This window comes from Schistocerca serialis, chromosome 2 (genome assembly GCF_023864345.2).
Source record: "Schistocerca serialis cubense isolate TAMUIC-IGC-003099 chromosome 2, iqSchSeri2.2, whole genome shotgun sequence".
NCBI classification, from domain to species: domain Eukaryota; kingdom Metazoa; phylum Arthropoda; class Insecta; order Orthoptera; family Acrididae; genus Schistocerca; species Schistocerca serialis.
In genome coordinates, this window is record NC_064639.1 from 434,142,752 (window position 1) to 434,165,956 (window position 23,205).

Below are 23,205 nucleotides of genomic sequence, written 5' to 3' on the forward strand. Positions count from 1 at the left end.
TGTGAAAGTTGCTGTGTTTGGACGGGTTACTCCTGTAACCGAAATGCCAGATCTGAAGATGGTTCTATAGGAACCGAAACCGGTCATATGAATAAACATTTTTCAATCAAGACGGACTATAAGTAACATTGTAAAATCACTGATTGCGGCTATCCTATCAGACATTATGTCTGTTTCTGCAGACACACGACAGTGCCATATCCGGTAGCGTGGGGCAGCCATTGACGGTACGTGAATTCGTTGAATTTGCGGTTATGGGGGCAGTTAACACCAGTGGTGTTTGCCCAACCCATCGCCAACGTGCAAACATTATGAGAGCGTGTGACTGATGCGCGTGTCGCAATCCGAATGAAAATAATGCTTGATGAGGGGTGTGTCAGGAAGTGTGGTAACCACATCGAGCACTGCCTGCAGTGTCTACTTCCATATAGGACATAGATGTGAATGAGAGGACAGTTTGGTCCATGCCTCAGTACGTGTTAGTTTCCAGACATGTCATTATAGAAACTTTTCTTCTAGTTTTGACCAATACTTCCTCCTGTAGGAATATCTAACACTTCTCTTTTTTTTTTGCACCCTGTGTGTAATGCTTACCTAATAAGAAACTGTAATTCTTATTCCTAATATCTGTTTTGACAGAAATACATCTACAAGTACACAACACTGTAATCCATTAAATTAATGACACCTTGTTAAAGTCTGGATGATATGGGACCAGTACTTAAGCAAACCGCAAATTTCAGATCCTGATTGTTTAAAAGAACTAGTGGCGGTTTAAATATTACAATAATTTAGAAAAGGGCAACCAGGGTCATAATCTAGAAGTATGGCTCCTTTTTAAATATGTCTATTCATCTACAAAATCACAATTATAATATTTATAACCAGTTTCGGTTACAACAATTAATGCTAAGCATACTTGACAAAAAAATTGCTCTCTCTCTCAGGAGACATCACACTAACGCCTGTTCCGGACTTCACAATGGCCTCCATTCAGCGACGAGGAGAGTCCAAAAGTTTATTCAGGTATGCCACATCTAGCTCATGTCACTCATTGCCGATTAGGTACAGCAGAGATACGATATTGCGAGGAAACTGGTTGCAGTCTTTCAGATTCTGTTCCAAATAGTCCTAAGACATTTTCCATGTAATTGACGTGTCGTCATATAATTAAATTTTCCTTGGGATGTGTGAGAACGACGATTTAAGAAGGGGAAAATAAGCTGAAGACATGAATTGAAATTTGTGTTATGGAGGTCAATGGACTAGGATAGTCCATGCAGGTGGGTGATCTGTACTGCTGCAGTAGTGCCTAATAAGCACGAAGACCTATGTTCAAGTCGCGGTCATGGCATAAATTTTAATTCATTTATTCAGCTTCCATTATTATTGTTGACGTCGAGCGACTTAACCCTCTCCTGCTTTTCATGGATGATCTGGTTTCAGTTTTTGACAGGCTATCCAGTGAGCCCAATCTCATGGGGTTGCGATGGGGAGTTTCCCTTTTTAGTGATTACATGGGTGGCCTACTAGCTACAAAAAGATGAGAGACGGTGGACTGGTGCTGACCTCCATCTGGTGGTTGTCGGCGGCGTCGTTGATGGGGCTCTTGCCGTAGCGGTCGAGCGTGAGCTTGGCGCCGTGGCGCAGCAGCCAGCGCACGGTGTCGGCGTGGCCGCGGCTCGCCGCGAAGTGCAGCGGCGTCGCGCCGTCGCCGTCGCGCAGGTTGGCGTCCACGCCCTGCTCCTGCACCTGCCAACAGCGCAGCACACGGTTGTTACTGCCCGCCCCCGCAAACTGCACGCGCTCTCGGGGTAGGGCCACCACCGCTGCTAATAAGGGAGCCTACCGACACCTCAAGTCGGTTTTGATCCGTGAGGTGATGATGTCTTGGCGTATGACGTCATACGTGGACCAACAGAAATAGACGCACTGAAAATATCTATTTTGTTTTTACAGAACTGTTTGTAATGTAAAAGAGGCAGTGGAATGAAAACGAGACAAATTAAAAAAAAAAAAAGGATCAGGTGCGAGTGAGACTCGCGCACTGAGGGTCCCATACAAACTTAATTACCTATACAGACAGTTTACCCATCCTGGGAATCGAGGATATTTTTCGTTTAAAATCTGAAGTCAGATAACAAATGACAAAATAAAATACACTACCGGCCATTAAAAGTGCTACACCAAGAAGAAATGCAGATGATAAACGGGTATTCATTGGACAAATATATTATACTAAAACTGACATGTCATTACATTTTCACGCAATTTGGGTGCATAGATCCTGAGAAATCAGTACCCAGAACAATCACCTCTGGCCGTAATAACGGCCTTGATACGCGTGGGCGTGTACAGGTACAGCTGCTCATGCAGCTTCAGCACGATACCACACTTGATCAAGAGTAGTGACTGGCGTATTGTGACGAGCCAGTTGCTCGGCCACCATTGACCAGACGTTTTCAGTTGGTGAGACATCTTAAGAATGTGCTGGTCAAAGCAGCAGTCGAACATTTTCTGTATCCAGAAAGGCCCGTACAGGACCTGCAACATGCGGTCGTGCATTATCCTGCTGAAATGTAGGGTTTCGCAGGGATCGAATGAAGGGTAGAGCCACGGGTCGTAACATATCTGAAATGTAACGTTCACTGTTCAAAGCGCCTTCAGTGCGAACAAGAGGTGACCGAGACGTGTAACCAGTGGCACCCCACACCATCACGCCGGGTGATACGCCAGTATGGTGATGACGAATACACGCTTCCAATGTATTCATCGCGATGTCGCCAAACACGGATGCGACCATCATGATGCTGTAAACAGAACCTGGATTCATCCGAAAAAATGACCTTTTGCCATTCGTGTACCCAGGTTCGTTGCTGAGTACACCATCGCAGGCGCTCCTGTCTGTGATGCAGCGTCAAGGGTAACCGCATCCATGGTCTCCGAGCTGATAGTCCGTGCTGCTGCAAACGTCGTCGAAATGTTCATGCAGATGGTTGTTGTCTTGCAAACGACCCAATCTGTTGAGTCGGGCATCGAGACGTGGCTGCACGATCCGTTACAGCCATGCGGATAAGATGCTTGTCGTCTCGACTGCTAGTGATACGAGGCTGTTGGGATCCAGTACGGCGTTCCGTATTACCATCCTGAACCCACCGATTCCATATTCTGCCAACAGTCATTGGATCTCGACCAATGCGAGCAGCAATGTCGCTATACGATGAACCGAAATCGCGATAGCCTACAATCCGACCTTTATCAAAGTCGGAAACGTGATGGTACGCATTTCTCCTCCTTACACGAGGCATCACAACAACCTTTCACCAGGCAACGCCGGTCGACTGCTGTTTGTGTATGAGAAATCGGTTGGAAACTTTCCTCATGTCAGCACGTTGTAGATGTCGCCACCGGCGCCAACCTTGTGTGAATTCTCTGGAAAGCTAATCATTTGCATATCACAGCATCTTCTTCCTGTCGGTTAAATTTCGCGTCTGTAGCACGTCATATTCGTGGTGTAGCAATTTTAATGGTCAGTAGTGTATGTTTCCTTGTGAAATAATTACAAATTACCAATTTAGGATTTTTCCTTTACCTGTACTGTGTAAACGCGTCTCTTTCCCAATTTCTTGATTCTCGATCAACGGGAAGTATCATAAAGGTTCTGATGAGCTCGTTTTGAGGTATAAAAGTAAGGGAATAAATGGCCATTTCTTCTGATTGCATTAACTTACAAAATGAAAATTTTCACAGCGCCAAGTAACCATAGATCTTAATATCTGACATAAATCTGACCTTGATACTACTCGTACCTGAGAAAAATGGTTCTTAACAGTTGGACCGACAATGGATAACAAAGTGATCCTACAAAGGTATCGTTTTTACAACTTGAGGCATTATAGGCTGTGAGGAGAGGCTGATCCGTAGTGTAGCCCAAGAACCAGGTAGGTTGAAAAGTACCCGGTTGTGAAATGGCTTCGCGTTGCCAACGAATGTGATATCTTGACAACAGCTACGAGTGTCATTCGTGTTCGGGCGCGTATTTGGCACACAATGGCTGTCAATAAGTGCTTTGTGTCGACCATTTAAATGACCTCATAGGTCGTGCCACCATGAACCATGGACCTTGCCGTTGGTGGGGAGGCTTGCGTGCCTCAGCGATACAGATAGCCGTACCGTAGGTACAACCACAACGGAGGGGTATCTGTTGAGAGGCCAGACAAACGTGTGGTTCCTGAAGAGGGGCAGCAACCTTTTCAGTAGTTGCAGGGGAAACAGTCTGGATGATTGACCGATCTGGCCTTGCAACAGCAACCAAAACGGCCTTGCTGTGCTGGTCCTGCGAACGGCTGAAAGCGAGGGGAAACTACAACCGTAATTTTTCCCGAGGGCATGCAGCTTTACTGTATGGTTAAATGATGATGGCGTCCTCTTGGGTAAAATATTCCGGAGGTAAAATAGTAACCCACTCGGATCTCCGGGCAGGGACTACTCAAGAGGACGTCGTTATCAAATGGTTCAAATGGCTCTGAGTACTATGGGACTCAACATCATAGGTCATAAGTCCCCTAGAACTTAGAACTACTTAAACCTAACTAACCTAAGGACATCACACACACCCATGCCCGAGGCAGGATTTGAACCTGCGACCGTAGCGGTCCCGCGGTTCCGGACTGCAGCGCCAGAACCGCACGGCCACCGCGGCCGGCACGTCGTTATCAGGAGAAAATAAAACTGGCGTTCTACGAATCGGAGCATGGAATGTCAGATCCCTTAATCAGGCAGGTAGGTTAGAAAATTTAAAAAGGGAAATGGATAGGTTGAAGTTAGATATATGGGAATTAGTGAAGTTCGGTGGCAGGAGGAACAAGACTTTTGGTCAGGTGAATACAGGGTTATAAATACAAAATCAAATAGGGGTAAAGCAGGAGTAGGTTTAATAATGAATAAAAAAATAGGAGTGCGGGTAAGCTACTACCAACAGCATAGTGAACGCATTATTGTGGCCAAGATAGATACGAAGCCCACACCTACTACAGTAGTACAAGTTTATATGCCAACTAGCTCTGCAGATGATGAAGAAATTGATTAAATGTATGATGAGATAAAAGAACTTATTCAGGTAGTGAAGAGAGACGATAATTTAATAGTCATGGGTGACTGGAATTTGAGAGTAGAGAAGGGAGAGAAATGAAAGAGGAAGCCGTCTGGGAGAATTTTGCACAGAGCATAACTTAATCATAGCTAACACTTGGTTCAAGAATCATACAAGAAGGTTGTATACATGGAAGAATTCTGGAGATACTAGAAGATATCAGATACATTATATAATGGTAAGACAGAGATTTAGGAACCAGGTTGTAAATTGTAAGACATTTCCAGGGGCAGATGTGGACTCTGACCACAATCTATTGGTTATGAACTGTAGATTAAAACTGAAGAAACTGCAAAAAGGCGGGGATTTAAGGAGATGGGACCTGGATAAACTGACTAAACCAGAGGTTGTACAGAGTTTCAGGGAGAGCAAAGGCAACAATTGACAGGAATGGGGGAAAGAAATACAGTAGAAGAAGAATGGGTAGCTCTGAGGGATGAAGTAGTGAAGGCAACAGAGGATCAAGTAGGTAAAAAGACGAGGGCTAGTAGAAATCCTTGGGTAACAGAAGAAATATTGAATTTAATTGATGAAAGGAGAAAATATAAAAACGCAGTAAATGAGGCAGGCAAAAAGGAATACAAACGTCTCAAAAAATGAACGTGGAGCCATAGAGGCATCTATGCCTGTTATAAATTAAAATCTCGCCTGCCTTTTCCTGTTCGCATGTGAAGACCAATCTCAGGAACTTCTGCGGAGATTTCAATATGGTTTTCATTAATAGACTGATTCACGATGAAGGTTTGAGTGTATAATTTATAAATATTTCGCACACATTAGCTGAACTATAATGAATACGGAATAGCAGTACTTGTGTTATTAAAAAACACGATGCAATTTTCATTGATGTTAGTCCAATATACAGCCGATGGTTGTTCATATTGACAACTGTGAATACATTTTGTGGATTTCCTGACAGCTACAGTCGCTGCAGTGCCTGTTGCTTCCGACACGCATGGGTGTTCGAAGAAATATTGCATCGTACTTCTTAATAACACAGGCGCTACTATTTCGTATTTACTCACCAATGCCAGGCCCTCGACTCTCAATAAATACGTCCATCCTGGGCGGAATATACGTAACGTAAGAATGAAGGTTGTGACACATGGACGACGACATATGGAACTTTGGGTCTGGCTGTGATTCGTGCACGGATAGCCGAAGCGGGCAAGGCGACCGCTCGTGTAAAACAGGAAATCCAGGTTCGAGTCCCGATCAAGCACAAATTTTCGTTGTTGCGATTCCAATATACGGACAATGGTGGTTCACATTCGCAACTGTGAATACATTTCTTGAACTATGATGAATTAAAGGTACTTCCCTCCCCCCCTCAGCTCCACTCCACGTTTTTTTGCGTGTATGTAAAGGATAAAATCAGGAACTATTATAAAAATAGACAGACTGATTCGAAAGAAATGTTTGTATATATAATTTACTACCGCTACGCCAGACAGTTCGTCTGGCGATACATACTTAGTGCTGCCCGTGTGAAGACGGGGCGGATCGCTAGTACAACATAACTGACACACTGTGTCGAAGGTTGAGGGCGTTGCAGGAACAACCCTGAGATGCTCAGCCGTAAGAGTCGTGTACTGCGCACCGAGAAACTGTGTGTCTCTTTGTAGATAAACGGAGAGTGTACAAGCATCATGGATACGAAAATTGAGATTACCATTTGTTTAAGTACTGCTACAATCATGTGGCAACAGTGCTAAGTCTTTTTACAAGATTTCCGGAAAAATGTTCTTTTAAGTGGATTTGGAAAGAGTGACCGGCGAGTACGAAACAAATACAAATCCGATTGCTTGTAATAATTTTAACATTAGTTATTGCAAAGCCTATGAGTTCCTAGAAATACATAAAACAGAAGAATTCGCTAAGTGATAAACAATGTCCAACTGAACTGTGTGGGAAGAAGCACCAAACTTCCTTATTCTACTTGATCATTTTCAAAAGGATGATAACGATCACAAACCATGAAAACTTTTCCTGATATTCTGCGATAATGATAAGGAGTAATAATAAATTTGTAGATATGGATGAGTGTGAGCCTCGCGCTACTAAACTGACGCTTGAGAAATTTATAATTGACAATAAACAAAACAAGAACGGAAGCTGGTAAGAACAGTGGAGAGTACATTAGCAAAATGCTAAACACCAAAATAGGGAAAGAAGTAGTAGCAGTTCAGTGGGTGTTTTTGCTGCGTCAGTCGTCAGCTAGGGATTGAGAAGGAGCAACGGAGGAACGATCAGTATGTGTCAGGGAAACAGAACTTTTTTCTCAGGAGAATAAGTGGACGATTTTCAAAAAAATTGCCACAGTGGTGTCCAAGCATGGTTTCTATAGTTTTCTTTGTCGGCTAAGGATTCATATTCCATCGATATATTACAAAAGACAGCTAAACTATTTTGCTGTCGTCTACAGAACAAAGCGACTAACAACGAAGTACAGGTATAAACGTAAAATAAGCACATGAGACTCAAAAAGTGTCTTCAGTAACAATGTAGTGTGATATCTGGGACGGTATTCTACAAAACGGATAAAATAAAGTGGCCTTGAAAATGTTTATAAGACTGACACGGAACAGACCTTGTTCATTCACAGGAGAAATGCTAACACAGAAGATTTTTGGAAACCGTGATTTCGCTGCACCAATCAGTTGGTGTCACATGTCTGCACATTCACATATCCCGCATGCTCTGCCACGAGTAATTCGCTGTGTCAGTACGCTTGAGCGAGTGAGAGGAGCAGATGTGTTTAGTGACCATTTGAATGCATCAAAAAATGATGCTTACGGTAAAAGTACGTGTAGTTATTGATGAGTGTTATGAGAGGCAGAATTCGTGGGAAACGTGTGTGGAATGGTTTGCGCGAGAGTTCTAGACTACAAGTGTGTTTACAAAACCTCCAGAAAAGTCTGAAACGCAAAACTTAGTTTCAAAATGGCTTGAAACGAGTTCTGTGTCGAATAAAAACCACAATTTCATCAACAGGTGTCAATGGCGCATCATTACGTTGTTCTGTCGTCATGTAATAAGTAAACTTGAGAAATTACTGCATTCGCGTGGCGGTATGGCTCTATCTTTATGTGAAAATTCCGTAGTGTGCGCTTCAGTCAATCAGTTTGCATACTAGTGACATTCAATTTTAAAATCTATACAGTTTCTGCACTGGTTAGTGCTCATTAATCTATTTGCTGATATCTAAATTACATTACCCTGGCTGTACACACTTTTCCAAGGTACATCGTGCTTGAAAATTGCTCGGCTGTTGAGAGGGAACTTCACATTTAACGGAGTGGCATACAAATACGTGATGTACGCCGTCTGTTACTAAATTAACCGGATGAACCTCTGACCTAATAGTCTGTTGGTACGGAGAGTATGTTGTAAAAACTCAAGCGTATCCTAACAGCTTCAAACACACGTTTTCTTCTCCTGGTTGGATAAGGATTGACAACACTTAAAATCAATACAAACCATCATGGACAAATTCAATCTATATTTCCGTGTCCCTAAACGTCCCTCTAGAAACAAAAAAAAAGAAGAAAAACCTTTCGGCCATTAACATTCTCACATTTCTGTGTATATTTTTCGTAAAAGATGCCACTGTTACTAGATGAAATCTAGAAATTGTTTTGGCGTGTTGGAGATAAAAAGTCCGATTTGGTACTAACCATCCGTATTCTAATTTTTTCTTTCTTCTTTAGCTTCATTTTACTTATGTTCTGCGGAAAAAGGAGCATTAACAGGAATATTACTGGAGATATAATCTAATGGCAATTAGCGCAAGTGCTGTGTGTTTCATGGCTATCATACAGCAATGAGATTTTGCGGTGAAATTGAGGCGAAGGCTGAAGAGTTTCACTGAGTGAATAAATAGAACTGAAACACGTCAAGTAATTTTTCTGACCAAAATGGAGCGTGGCAGCTTGCTTTTAAATTTTTGTAATTATGTTTCCATGTAAATTTATTAGTATTAGTTGACAACAGTCTTGGTTGCAATTTTAGTTTTTTTTTATTTATCATCTACGCGTTTCATCTTATTTAGGCATCTTCAGGCTGATCTTAAATTGGTATATCTTAGGACAATCCTTTAGACAAAGTAGTTCAAGGGCATCGTCGAGAACCTCAGGCCAACTACTAAAGCCCCATCTTATTCTATACCTTGCTCCTGTGAACGCGTACGCAGTATGCAGGTCTTGAGTCACTCACGTCCATCTAGAAAGTATTTACTGAGGATAACGAAGGCGATGTTGACCTGATGTACTGGACTATGCCCTTTACCTAAACTGTCTAAAGGATCGTCCTAAGTAATACCAAATTAAGATCAGCCTGAAGATGCCAAAATAAGGTGAAACGCGTAGTTGATAAACAAAAAAACTAAAATTGCAACCTAGACTCTTTTCAACTAATACTACTAAACACTGGTTTGCTGATTCATGCCCCAGATGGATTGGAAGAAATTCCATGTAAATTTTTGCGTAAGACGTGAAACGAAATATTATGTAAAACTAACGTTTTGTACTATTCTAGAATCAAATGTGTCGACCGCAGTGATTATAAGTATGGTGCATGTAATAAGATTGAACTTCATTGCATTGGTTGACAGTTCGAAGACGTATCACAGAAAAATCATCCCATTCTTTACTTTGATATCTTTACTTTGATATCTCTGACTCACTACTAAGACAAATTAGCTTTGAGCTAACATAATGCATAATTTCGTGTTAGGGCAAAGACTTTCGTTGAGAAGACAAGCCTTGCTTTTAATATCGTATTTGTAATTTTTGCTGTGATCATATTGGCGCGTTACTTTAATGCGGTAGATGTCTATAGAATTAGACGTAGAGCGCGTACTGTATAGCTAAAAATTTGTTTTATGAAAGCAGCTGAATTTTAATGTTCATGATACTCGTGTAATAAAGTAACTTGTGATCTAAACTTCTCCTGTTAAATAGTCAACTCGGCGTACATTCACAATATGAATCGCTTGTGACATGCTTTGAAAAGAATCCAGGCAATCGTCGGTGCGAAGACCGGTTGAAATACTATTACTTAAGAAAAAGTAATGTACCTTTTCTATTGTGGGTTCTTAAGCGGTTCATCTAGTTTCTAGACTTTTAATCCGGATACGGTAGTTTCACATACACTAAATAGAACCAGATTTGAAATTAATGTAAATGGTCTCAAATTATATTTGCATGAATGTACTTATGAAGACAGCAGTCTATATTTGCATTTCTGCAGTATATTGCACCTTGATACTCCGATATGGAACAGAAGTAATGTTCTTTTAGTTTGAATAAAGTTTCGGCCGAAATTATACGTGTGCATCTATTGCAAACTAATCGCACGAAGTAAATATGCGAATATGGAATTTCCCAAACGTGTATCCATAGCATTCACAAGCGCCTTTCGTAATCATTAGGTCGCCTACAACACCGCCTATTCCGAGACTAATTTTGTATATAAAAGAAGTTGTTGTCATTTTGTGTCAGATAAAATTTGTTGGTTAAAAGAAAAACACTGCAGATGTATAAAATACTTATAACCTTTTTCTGTTTTGACAAGAAAGCTACTTATTTCATTTTAGTACATATAGGGTGTTAATACAAGCAGGGCTTCTTCAAAAATGGAATGTAATTTGAAACGAATGTAATCTCGAAATTCCGTCCTAAACCGTACGTCCCCTTCCCCTGTACTGAGATTGGTTAGAGATTCGTAAGACACCAAAGTGCTGTCTTACTGAAAGACTTGCATCAGGCTGATGAACCACACGGACTTATTACTGTGCAGACTACAATAAAAAATAATGCGATGACTAATGTACTATATGCAAGGTGAGAACGAGGATGTGTTTTGAAAACGAAGGGTACGAGTACAATCGGTTATCCACTAGTTACAGTGATCCATCCAGATAGTCTATACTACACAATGAATGAAGTGTTTGGTCTATTGAAGTCTAAGATCGTCCATATCATGAGATAGCTACTTCGTCCCTGAGAGATACATAAAAGCAAAGACCCAGAGTATGTATCTGAATTTTTTGAGAATGTCACTGAAATGCGTGAGACGTCAATAGAACCATAATTCAGTACACGTCCTATAGAAAATAGTTGACAATGGAAGGAGAACTTCCCAGACTTCATAAACAGAGAAAGGAAAAGCACGACGATAAAAGATAGAGAGAAATTATATCAACAAGTATGTCAAAATAATTCCAAAATTAACGACCACGAGGGACCGCATCCCCACCAAGATGAGTCCTCACACAGAGTACCCAGACACAGTCAAACAAGAATTTAATTTTTTGTCTTGCAGTTACGTGGAGTTACGTGTTGCGCATTCTAGGAACGGCCAAACCACTGGAGACTATCTGACAGCGGTATGGAAAATGAACTGTATGTTAACCTACAGCGCTAGACACAGTTCATCGAATCATGTTAGTTTCAACAAAGATTACACTTTCTGATTTGAGAGACCTTACATTTTAAAATAGTTTAACTAAAATAAAAGTAATTTTACGCAATTAGCGGCTGAGTTTGCTGGTAATATATAGAAAATACTATGATTAATGTCAATATCCTACAGAGACAGTTTACAAAAGTCTGCCTGCTGCTATGTATTCAATCACAAAATGTGAAATGTCAGTATTCAGAATGTCCTCGATATGGGCGGGACGTTAGATTACAACGTTGCTTCCTCCTTACCTTCACGTAGTGGTCATAGTGACATGCTAGATTGTTTACTACTTGGACAAGTAGGTAAAGCGTCATGAAGGGGTACTTACTATTACACGGGCCGAGTTATATCGATTGTGTTATTCACGCAATCACTTACGGGAAGCTCTCTAATAAGTCCTTCAATGTCTGCCACTCGGGATTTATTTGTTGCTAATTGGCCTTTTATAATTACCGATAGGCCTGAGTTAAGAAGACCCCGGCAGTGCACTTCGATACACGTTCTAGCCTTACTGCTTTGCATTTTTACTATCTTTAGTGCTGGTAATGAAATTTATTTTCTCCCAATAGGCAGCGATTGTCAATCACTGAACTGCCTAGGCACTTCTTTTCTGTTGTTATAATTACGGCACTGAGCATCAAATTCGAGAGATCAGTTGACGTGCCGGATCTTCACGTTGTCTGTGTTGCGCCTTACACTGTATGGACCTAATGAAATTACGTACTGGTTACATAATACTCTATCTTGAGTCAGATAAAAGTACTCTTAAACCAAATTACTGTCACGATAAACATGATAACTGGAGGTAAGTCTCTAATTCATGGCACCCGCTTGATTGGAGAGCACCTGAAGACGTTTTATAGTCAGATCACGACATTACAGTTTTTCTTCAATCAAGAATGGTCAGTAAGTAATTTAATCAAGACTTCATGTTGTTCAGTATGGAAACGCCTTATGGAAAAAAAGTCCCAAGATATGCTCCAATGTGAACTGCTGAACTGAATGTGTGTTGCGCAAGTAGTGTTACTGTTGACTTTTTTTTAGCGATAACAGCACGTGTAATATTTTTTTAAATTTCTCTGGAATCGGAAGTGACATTGTGTCTAGCTACTATAAATTTAACTACTCAGTGTTTTTCGCTCTATTATTCTAGATTCATTCCGTTGTTTGAATTAACACAAGTGAGTCAGAATATTGAGACTCGAGAGAAAGCGTTTAATGTGATGAGCAACGCATTACGCTACAAATTACACAATAGCGGGTTTTACTGCCGATTACGGAGTTTTAATTCCCTGAATGAAACAAATTCAGTTCACTGATAGAGGTTTTTGGTACTAGAATAATAATACCAAGACATTAGTGACTTTCGCCTGAAATGGTTTAGAAATTAGGACTTAGTTCATGTGGACATGTCCTTTTGTTAGATAGTTCACCACATTTTTCATGTGTTACACGTGTATTTTAAGAAAACTTGCCAAATTTTATCGTGAAACTGTAGACTTTTGACATCTGAATGTCCTTAGAAAAGCTACTAACATATCAAAACTGCATACAGATGCCACCTTAAATAAACTAACGGCCGCAGTCTCAAGGCAATCTTGAAATTTCTGTACTTGGTTTATATTTAAAGGAGAGGTTGTTCTTAGAGTTTTACACGGTCCAGTCACATTAATGTGACCACCGCCTGTGTTTGATGTCAAAGTGCATTAACCACTCACAGACGGCAGGTGATAGCACCAGCAGTGGTTGCTATATAAAGCGTGTCGGGGGGACGCGGAAAACAGTGAAAGCACTGTCGCGATCCAGAAACGGAGCGAGTATGTCATCCAGAAGGAGTTGATCATTGGCTTTCGGGTCAAGGTCGGAAGCATTTATGAAACGGATAAGTCTGTAAACTGTTCGCGTGCCGCTGTGGTTAATTATTCCGTGCACAGCAAAATGGCGGTATCCAAAACTGGCGCCCAAGTAGCTGCGGTGCACCACGGACCATAGATGTCAGGGGTAAACGAATGTTGCAGAGATGTGTACGAGCAAATAGACTTTTGAGCAAATGGTTACCCAGATGAACTAAGGGACTAGCAACAGTCTCTCTTCGACGACCATTCAGCGAACATGGCTGCATATGGGCCTCTGGTGCAGGCGCCTAGTCCATGTACCCATGCTGACTGCTGTCCATTGGCGACTAAGAATGGAATTTTCACGCCAGTATCTCAACTGGACGTCCACTGAATGGCGACAGGTCGCCTTTTCGGATGAATCACGTTTTATGCTCCATCGGACGGATGACCGTTAGCGTATACGGCGTGAAACGTCTGAAAGCAAACACCCTGCAACAGTCAAGGGAGCTTATGGTATGGGAAATGGTTTCATGGCGTTCTCTGGGTGATCTCATCATTCTGGAAGGCGTAATGGAACAACACAAATATGTATCTATCCTTTGGCACAGGTCGATCCCTACAGGCAATTTGTTTCTCCTCGGCGCTACGGCATCTACAGGGTGTTTCAAAAATGACCGGTATATTTGAAACGGCAATAAAAACTAAACGAGCAGCGATAGAAATACACCGTTTGTTGCAATATGCTTGGGACAACAGTACATTTTCAGGCAGACAAACTTTCGAAATTACAGTAGTTACAATTTTCAACAACAGATGGCGCTGCGGTCTGGGAAACTCTATAGTACGATATTTTCCACATATCCACCACGCGTAGCAATAATATGGCGTAGTCTCTGAATGAAATTACCCGAAACCTTTGACAACGTGTCCGGCGGAATGGCTTCACATGCAGATGAGATGTACTGCTTCAGCTGTTCAATTGTTTCTGGATTCTGGCGGTACACCTGGTCTTTCAAGTGTCCCCACAGAAAGAAGTCACAGGGGTTCATGTCTGGCGAATAGGGAGGCCAATTCACGGCGCCTCCTGTATGTTTCGGATAGCCCAAAGCAATCACACGATCATCGAAATATTAATTCAGGAAATTAAAGACGTCGGCCGTGCGATGTGGCCGGGCACCATCTTGCATAAACCACGAGGTGTTCGCAGTGTCGTCTAAGGCAGTTTGTACCGCCACAAATTCACGAAGATTGTCCAGATAGCGTGATGCAGTAATCGTTTCGGATCTGAAAAATGGGCCAATGATTCCTTTGGAGGAAATGGCGGCCCAGACCAGTACTTTTTGAGGATGCAGGGACGATGGGACTGCAACATGGGGCTTTTCGGTTCCCCATATGCGCCAGTTCTGTTTATTGACGAAGCCGTTCAGGTAAAAATAAGCTTCGTCAGTAAACCAAATGTTGCCCACATGCATATCGCCGTCATCAATCCTGTGCACTATATCGTTAGCGAATGTCTCTCGTGCAGCAATGGTAGCGGCGCTGAGGGGTTGCCGCGTTTGAATTTTGTATGGATAGAGGTGTAAACTCTGGCGCATGAGACGATACGTGGACGTTGGCGTCATTTGGACCGCAGCTGCAACACGGCGAACGGAAACCCGAGGCCGCTGTTGGATCACCTGCTGCACTAGCTGCGCGTTGCCCTCTGTGGTTGCTGTACGCGGTCGCCCTACCTTTCCAGCACGTTCATCTGTCACGTTCCCAGTCCGTTGAAATTTTTCAAACAGATCCTTTATTGTATCGCTTTTCGGTCCTTTGGTTACATTAAACCTCCGTTGAAAACTTCGTCTTGTTGCAACAACACTGTGTTCTAGGCGGTGGAATTCCAACACCAGAAAAATCCTCTGTTCTAAGGAATAAACCATGTTGTCTACAGCACACTTGCACGTTATGAACAGCACACGCTTACAGCAGAAAGACGACGTACAGAATGGCGCACCTACAGACTGCGTTGTCTTCTATATCTTTCACATCACTTGCAGCGCCATCTGTTGTTGAAAATTGTAACTACTGTAATTTCGAAAGTTTGTCCGCCTGAAAATGTACTGTTGTCCCAAGCATATTGCAACAAACGGTGTATCTCTATCGCTGCTCGTTTAGTTTTTATTGCCGTTTCAAATATACCGGTCATTTTTGAAACACCCTGTATCAGCAGGACAATGCTACGTGGCACACAGCTCGCAGTGCACGTGCGTTGATCGGAGTGCACCAGGATTTTACCGCACTCCCCTTGCTACCAGACTTCCCGTATTAAAACCCAGTCGAGAATCTGTGGGACCAACTCGACAGGGCCGTTCGCGCCACGGACTCTAAAGCGCGGAACATAGCTCAGCTGACCACGGCACCGCAGTCGGCATGGCTCCACATCCCTGTCCGAACCTTCCAGAGCCTCCTTCATGCACGTCTCCCAGCGATTCGCGCTGGAAAACGCGGTTATTGAGACTTCTGATAGTTGGTCACATTACTATGGCTGGACAGTGTATCTGGTGATGTGTGAATGAGTAGATATTATTTGCTCATTAACCTAACTCTATAAACGAACTTTGTAGCACTACCGAGCAACAGGACTTCCTACCTAACTATGCTTTATCTACTGCTCAGAGCATCATCGTACTGTCTCACGGCCCTTAATGTCGACTTTCGGAGCCGGAGCTAACACCTCACACCTACAGTTCCTCAGTTGCCTTTATGACCCTGAGAGCTCCCCCCCCCCCCCCCCCTCCCTCCCCACGCAGACATAATTACATCGAGGTAACTTTCCTCTGACTTGCTAAGGGAAAAAAAGTCGGTCGCCAAACTATTACGTGTATAAGGATAAAACAGATGCGCAATGAAAATTTATGATATCGTAACCAAAGAAAGATCACTTGTTTATGCAATGCAGAAAAAATAAGTCAATACTTCTCCAAAGAGACAGGCGTAAATACCGAAGTGTATAATTCACTTTAAACAGCGCCTTCTTTACTTTTCTTAATAATGGAGATGAAATTGCTCTTGATATTTAGGTACAAGAGACGTCTTTTATTTTTCAGCAACTGTAAAACTATAAAAATTAAAGCTGAAAGTGAAAAACGAAACAGATTATTTCATCAAACTTGTTACCACCTGCTACAATCCTAGTCTATGTGTCAACTATGATGTTAGCTATGAAGGTCATAAAAGACCCGTCTCTTCAAAATGTTAAAGGCCCTTTTTGTAAAATAATATTAATTCAAATTCAGTCCAGTATGAGTTAATGTTCGCTGGTCAACCTCGATTTGCTGCAATCGGCAGATTCCCATTGGAGCCTGTGTAGTAATTTCTTTCTCAAAAAATGGTTCAAATGGCTCTGAGCACTATGGGACTTAACTTCTGAGGTCATCTGTCCCCTAGAACTTAGAACTACTTAAACTAACTAACCTAAGGACATCACACACATCCATGGCCGAGGCAGGATTCGAACCTGCGACCGTAGCGATCGCGCGGTTCCAGACTGTAGCGCCTAGAACCGCTCAGCCAGTCCGGCCGGCAATTTCTTCCGCTGATCGGTCACTGAAATGCGAATTATACCTCTGTGTCTATCGTAAATGCATGTAAACAGCAATGTTTTGTTGCTATGGATGACTGTAGACTGAAAGGATAAGAGGGGGCGAAACCTTCCGCTGCTACATAGCCGATTTCTTTCGAACAGAAACAAAAAAGTAGTCCAGCTTGGCTCCGCATCCTACTGGTGGATCACCTTTATTACTGCGACGTCCCTCGCCTCGCTCTATGAGACATTGCGGCGATGTTTGGAAATTAACACATCAGTTGCTCTCTCTTTGCTGGCCAAACTGAGGTGACGAAATTTTTTTACACCACGATATCAACTAGTTACCTCTGGGTGCAGCAACAAAGCCCCAGGGTTTCTTAATGTCTACACCTGGCACGGACGTACGACTATGCCAGCAGCCCTTATTTCAATGATTTCTTAATTTGTCATTGGCCCTGTAGGATTATACGCAATTCATTATCAGTCAAGCCACGAAAGATAAAATGATAAGCATAGTGCTTGACTTTCGTTACACCTCGCGCGGACCTATGACGAAGTGAGCATGCCTTATTTCAGTAAGTGCTTAAATTGTCATTATTCCTTACAGATTTTATGTAATTCATTATCTATCAAGCCTCGAATGATAACCAGCGTACTCGAGAAGCTCGTGGAAATCACTCTTTAATCTGTCAGTTTAATACGAAATATCTAAGACCTCATAAACCGATCGAATGAGCCAAAATTGATTGCTTAACAGCCTATGCTCATTGTGCTTGACAAATGACGAACATAAATCTTCTCAGCATTAAATTTCAACGCGATGGATCACACCACACAACATCAATAAACCTGTAGAACCTGTGAAAAATGTCGTATGATTTACCCGTAAGACCTTTGCACAGGATGACACAAAAGTATATTTGGCATGCAAATAAAACTTCTCTTAGTCATTACGCGGGGTGTACGATGGAGGGCGAATTATGTTTCTTGACTAGTTTGGAAATTGTATACTCCGATGTTAGCGAGTGCGACTCTTCGCGATGCACAATGTGTCTCCTACTAGTTAGTTGAGCATTCCTCCTCAGTTTTCACGTGAACTAAACGAAACCGTGACGAAGGGCGTAGTTCGTCTTTGAATCTTGTACTCTATTCCTTCTGTTAATATAATTTGTTACAGGCCCGAAAGCAAAAGACAGTCTCAAAAATTGGCCGAAAGAATATCTTGTACGCGACCTCCTTCCTGAATGTGCTTCACTTACTCAGGATTATTCTGATGAATATGGGTCCAATAATTTTGTTTCCTCTCCGCTAGATGTACGCCTTTTTCCACCTTAAAACTCTCTACATAAATTTTCTACGACACTTGGATGATGTAACTACTTGCAGTGACAAATTGACGATCATTTAGTCGAATGTTATTAGTATTACTTATTGTCTGTGGAGATTACATTAAATTTATGCACGACGTTCTCTCGCGTTTCGTTGTGCACACTTCAAAAAAAGTTTTGCAGCATCCCGGTTCCCAGAACTCCTGAAGACAGACGTTGACAGTGGATGTCGTATCACAGACACAGTCCCTTTGACTGTTCAGAGATGTCACTAAACCCGCCCAAAGACGTAAACAACAACGTAAGAGCAGCACCTATTAGACGGAGGGGGTCCGACAGACGATCAGCTCCAGGCATTCCACCGGGAAGGACGTGCACGGCTCGCGTTGTCTGTAGTTCAACCATGCCTAGACGGTCAATACCGCGGTTCGCGTCCGCATTGTTACTTTGTGCCATGAAGGGCTCTCAAGAAGGGATGTGTCCAGGTGTCTCGGAGTGAACCAAAGCGATGTTGTTCGGACATGGAAGAGGTACAAAGAGACAGAAACTATCAATGACATGTCTCACTCAGGCCGCCCAAGGGCTACTACAGCATTGCATGACCGCTACCTACGGAGGAGCCCTGACAACAACGCCACCATGTTGAATAACGCTTTTCGTTCAACCACAGGAAGTCGTGTTCCGATGATGCGCAATTTAACTCCCGACGTCCTTGCCGATGTCCATCTTTGCAACCACGACACCATGCAGCGCGGTGCAGATGGCAAACAACATGCTGAATGGACCGCTCAGGATTGGCATCACGTTTTCTTCACCGATAATTGTCGCATATGCCTTCAACCAGACAATCGTCGGAGACGTGTTTAGAGGCAAACCGGTCAGGGTGAACGCCTTAGACACACCGTCCAGTGAGTGCAGCAAGGTGGAAGTTCTCTAATGTTTTGGGTTGGCATTATGTGAGGCCGACGTACGCGGCTGGTGGTCATGGAAGGCGCCGTAACGGCTGTACGATACGTGAATGCCATCCTCTGACCGATAGTGCAACCATATCGGCAGCATATTGGCGAGTCATTCCTCTTCATGGACGGCCTTTTGCGCCCCCATCGTGCACATCTTGTGAATGACTTCCTTCAGGATAACGACAACGCTCGACTAGAGTAACCAGAATGTTCTCCACACATGAACCATATCGAACATGCCTGGGATGGATTGAAAAGGGCTGTTTATGTACGCCGTGACCCACCAACCACTCTGAGGGATCTACGCCGAATCGCCGGTGGGACAATCTGGACCAACAGTGCCTTGATGAACTTGTGGATAGTATGCCACGACGAAGACAGGCATGCATCAATGCAACAGGACGTGCTACTGGGTATTAGAGTGGTGCTGGGTAGTTTTTTAACGTCCCGTCGACAACGAGGTCATTAGAGACGGAGCGCAAGCTCGGGTTAGGGAAGGATTGGGAAGGAAATCGGCCGTGCCCTTTCGAAGGAACCATCCCGCCATTTGCCTAAAACGATTTAGGGAAATCACGGAAAACCTAAATCAGGATGGCCGGAGACGGGATTGAACCGTCGTCCTCCCGAATGCGAGTCCAGTGTGCTAACCACTGCGCCACCTCGCCCGGTACAGCAATCTGGACCACCACCTCTGAGGGTCACCCTGTATGGTGGTATAACATGCAAGTGTGGTTTTCATGAGGAATAAAAAGGGCGGAAATGATGTTTATGTTGATCTCTATTCAAATTTTCTGTACAGGTTTCGGAACTCTGGGAACCGAGGTGATGCAAAACTTTTTTTTGATGTGTGTAATATTGCAATAACGCCATCTCTCTGTACGCAACTCTATCGTCTGCGACCATATCTGAAAGATACCATAATGGGAATTGTGGAACGATTGCAGCTAAATGCATGACAGATTCATACGAAAAGTGCATCAGCTGCAGTTGAAAAGGAAGGCGCGCGCCTGTGAACGGAAGGCTGGAGAACGACAGAAAACGCTATTCGATGAAAAGTATCCGGACACCTACTAGTGGACATTAATATGGTGTGTGTCCACCCTTTGGATACGTATATGGCGAGGACCATCGCTGCCATGCCGGCACCATATTACAGCCTCTCCCGGACCTTTGTTTGCCAGTTCGCCGCCTCGCGAGCAGGTCGCAGCGCGCTATTAGCGGAGGGCTGACCGCGTGCCTCTGCAGACGCCGCACCCTTCCTTATCTGCAGCGCCCTTCACGAGCGAGCTGCTTACTGAGCCTGCTGCCGCACTCTCCTCTTCATTAGCGAGGAGCCCCTGTTCTGCTGTCGGAACGGGCATCGATCGGCTTCGATACACGCTGCAAAATGTTACTCCACAGTTTGAAATTCCTAAGAAAGGTAATCCACTCGTAGTTTGAGGCCACAGTCATATAATACCGCTTGACTGTAAAGATCGTTCGGCTATTTTGAAGTACCACACTGAAAAGATGTATGAAGTGTGATTCTTATTATCGTTTACAAATCCACGAATTTGAGAGAACTAGGGTAATATAAGGCACATGGGGCCGCAAGTGTCGGGAAGTGCACCAAAAATGGATGACAAACGTAAACATGTGACGTCACCAGATGACGTACCTCGCCGCACGTGCAGTGTTTTGACTTGTCGATCCCACCATCGCCGGTAAGAGCCAGTGCTGCACATAGCTCCGCTGAGCTACTCTGTTTTCGAATACCTTTTGTAAATGTAATCTATTGTAAACGTAGAAGCTACAAAATTATTGTTCTCTCTGTAACGAAGCAAAAGCTGTCTTAATTTTGTGATTGTTTCCTTTTGTCCCTTCCTTTTTGTTTACAGTCTTTATTTAGTAAAGAACACGAGGGTTATTTACTGCTAGCGATGCAATTCAGAAGCTTATACTCATTTACTTGTGACGCAGTATGGTAGGCTTTTGTTGTACTGTGTTTTGTAATTAACCAACGGTGAGCGCGAGACAAGTAAATAAAATAACGGTCTGGTCCCTTCAACTCCCACCACAACCCCCTCCCCCCTCCTGAATAAAATCACAAATCCTACCTCCATATGCGCACATCACTGTCTAACGCACTGCAAGGAAAAAAAAAAAAGGTCTGTCAGACGCAAAACTCGAACCCTGAACCTCACCCGCTGAAGCCGTGGAGGCGCAGAGCCACACCTATGTGAACACTTCATTCTCCTCTGGGTTGGGGTGATCAAGTGTGACAGACCGATAGGGTCCACCGCTGCACGTGAGGCCACATGTTTAACTTTTGCCATGCACTTTTGGCGTTTTTCCCGACGCGGGCTCATGTGTCTTATATTAAATTATTTGTCTCAGCGTAATCTACATCGCATCCGGCGTTTTTAATCGTTAATAAGAATCATTCTGCATATACAGAATGCATGAAAAATATAACAAACCAGAAAGTAGGTAACATTATGCCAACAGAATTTAGCATCAAAAGCTTTTTTTAATTATTTGATAATTTAAAAATTATTGAAATTACGTTACGCGTTAAGCATGATCAGACTTCTGCAAACGAAGTAATAGTCGAAAAACATATATTAAACTTGGTTGTAAAATGCACGTGTCACAGCATATAAAAGAAAACATATTCATAGATGTGTGACAGAAGTAGAACAAACATGTCTGACGTACGTTAAGTAACTGTGTCATTAAATGATCACCAAAAACAGTGTAATCACTATTAACTAAAGCCGTACTGTCCTAAGAAAGAATTACAGATGGTGATTCAGAGATGATGTTATAAACTTTCGCCGATGTTGGAAAAGGATAAATGGACCAATCTGAGGTAAGGGACTCCAGTCCGGAGAAGACCGACTCGAAAAGTATAAAGCGAGGCTCGACTCGGAAGTTCTGGCTTAGCCTCACGCAGCGTCCTAACTTTGGGTCCCAACGCTCGAACCCTGATCGTGACGTAGAGAATTCCTACTGAATACTTACAATACCCTTAGATAATTTCCCCTATTAATGGACTATTAAGAGCGCATGTAAATTGATGATAGTCAGACAGAACATTCTAAGTCTGCTGTGCAGTACTAATGAATTCCATTTACCTGCACGGATTTCATAAGCCGCTACAGCTGTTCAAAATTGCGTCCCTCAGCGTCGATTCAGGCATGGCATCGTCGCATAAAGTTTTGTCATACCTGTTCTAATATCCCTGGTGTCGTTTGAACAGTGTCGCAGGCAGCGATGATTCTTGGCAGGAGATCCTCTTCAGTCTGGACAGACGTCTCATACACGAGAGTTTTGACATCGACCCGCAAGAAGAAATCAAGTGGGATGAGATCAAGTGGACGTAATGGCCACAAAACAGGACCTCTGCCTACCCACTTTTCCCGGTGTTCCCTTAGTCTAAAGTGAGGTGAGGCTCCATCATGTCGGAATCACATCCACTAACGAATAGCAAGTGGGATATGTTCCAGGAACCTGTCTCTGATAAACGCTGTACATTTAAGCGGGAGGAAGGAGACACAGACGTAATACGTAATCATTGACTATCCCTATCCAAACGCTGACTCATCATCCCTGTTGATGGCTCTTCACAACCGTGGCCTGGGGATTCCCATCGGCCCTAATATGAGTATTGCGACACTTTATCATTCCGACTTTGGTGAAACAGGCTTCATCCGTGAAAATGACATCTGCATAAAAGTGAGGATTGACTGCGGCGAGAACCAATGGTTCAACACGACATGAGATACGAAGTCAGCAAGAATCAGAGCGTGCAATTTCTGTGGATGGTACTGGTGTAGCTGCATTTCATGTAATACCTGCCACACACTGCTCTGTGAAACCTTCAGTTCACATGCAGCTGATGGAGTGCTGATTG

At 43.1% G+C, this 23,205-nt stretch overlaps 1 protein-coding gene and 1 non-coding gene across 2 annotated transcripts in view; both read right to left on the reverse strand.

Annotated features, from left to right (window-relative positions):
- The window catches only part of LOC126456039 (espin-like), a 448,202-nt gene that overhangs the window by 160,339 nt on the left and 264,658 nt on the right, over window positions 1–23,205 (reverse strand). The window contains exon 4 of the mRNA XM_050091795.1: window positions 1,570–1,752. Within this exon, the coding sequence (XP_049947752.1) occupies window positions 1,570–1,752 (183 nt within the window). The remainder of the gene's footprint in view (window positions 1–1,569; window positions 1,753–23,205) is intronic.
- On the reverse strand, window positions 19,903–19,975 carry Trnaa-cgc (transfer RNA alanine (anticodon CGC)). The gene has a single exon. It is a non-coding gene; the product is annotated as a tRNA-Ala (tRNA).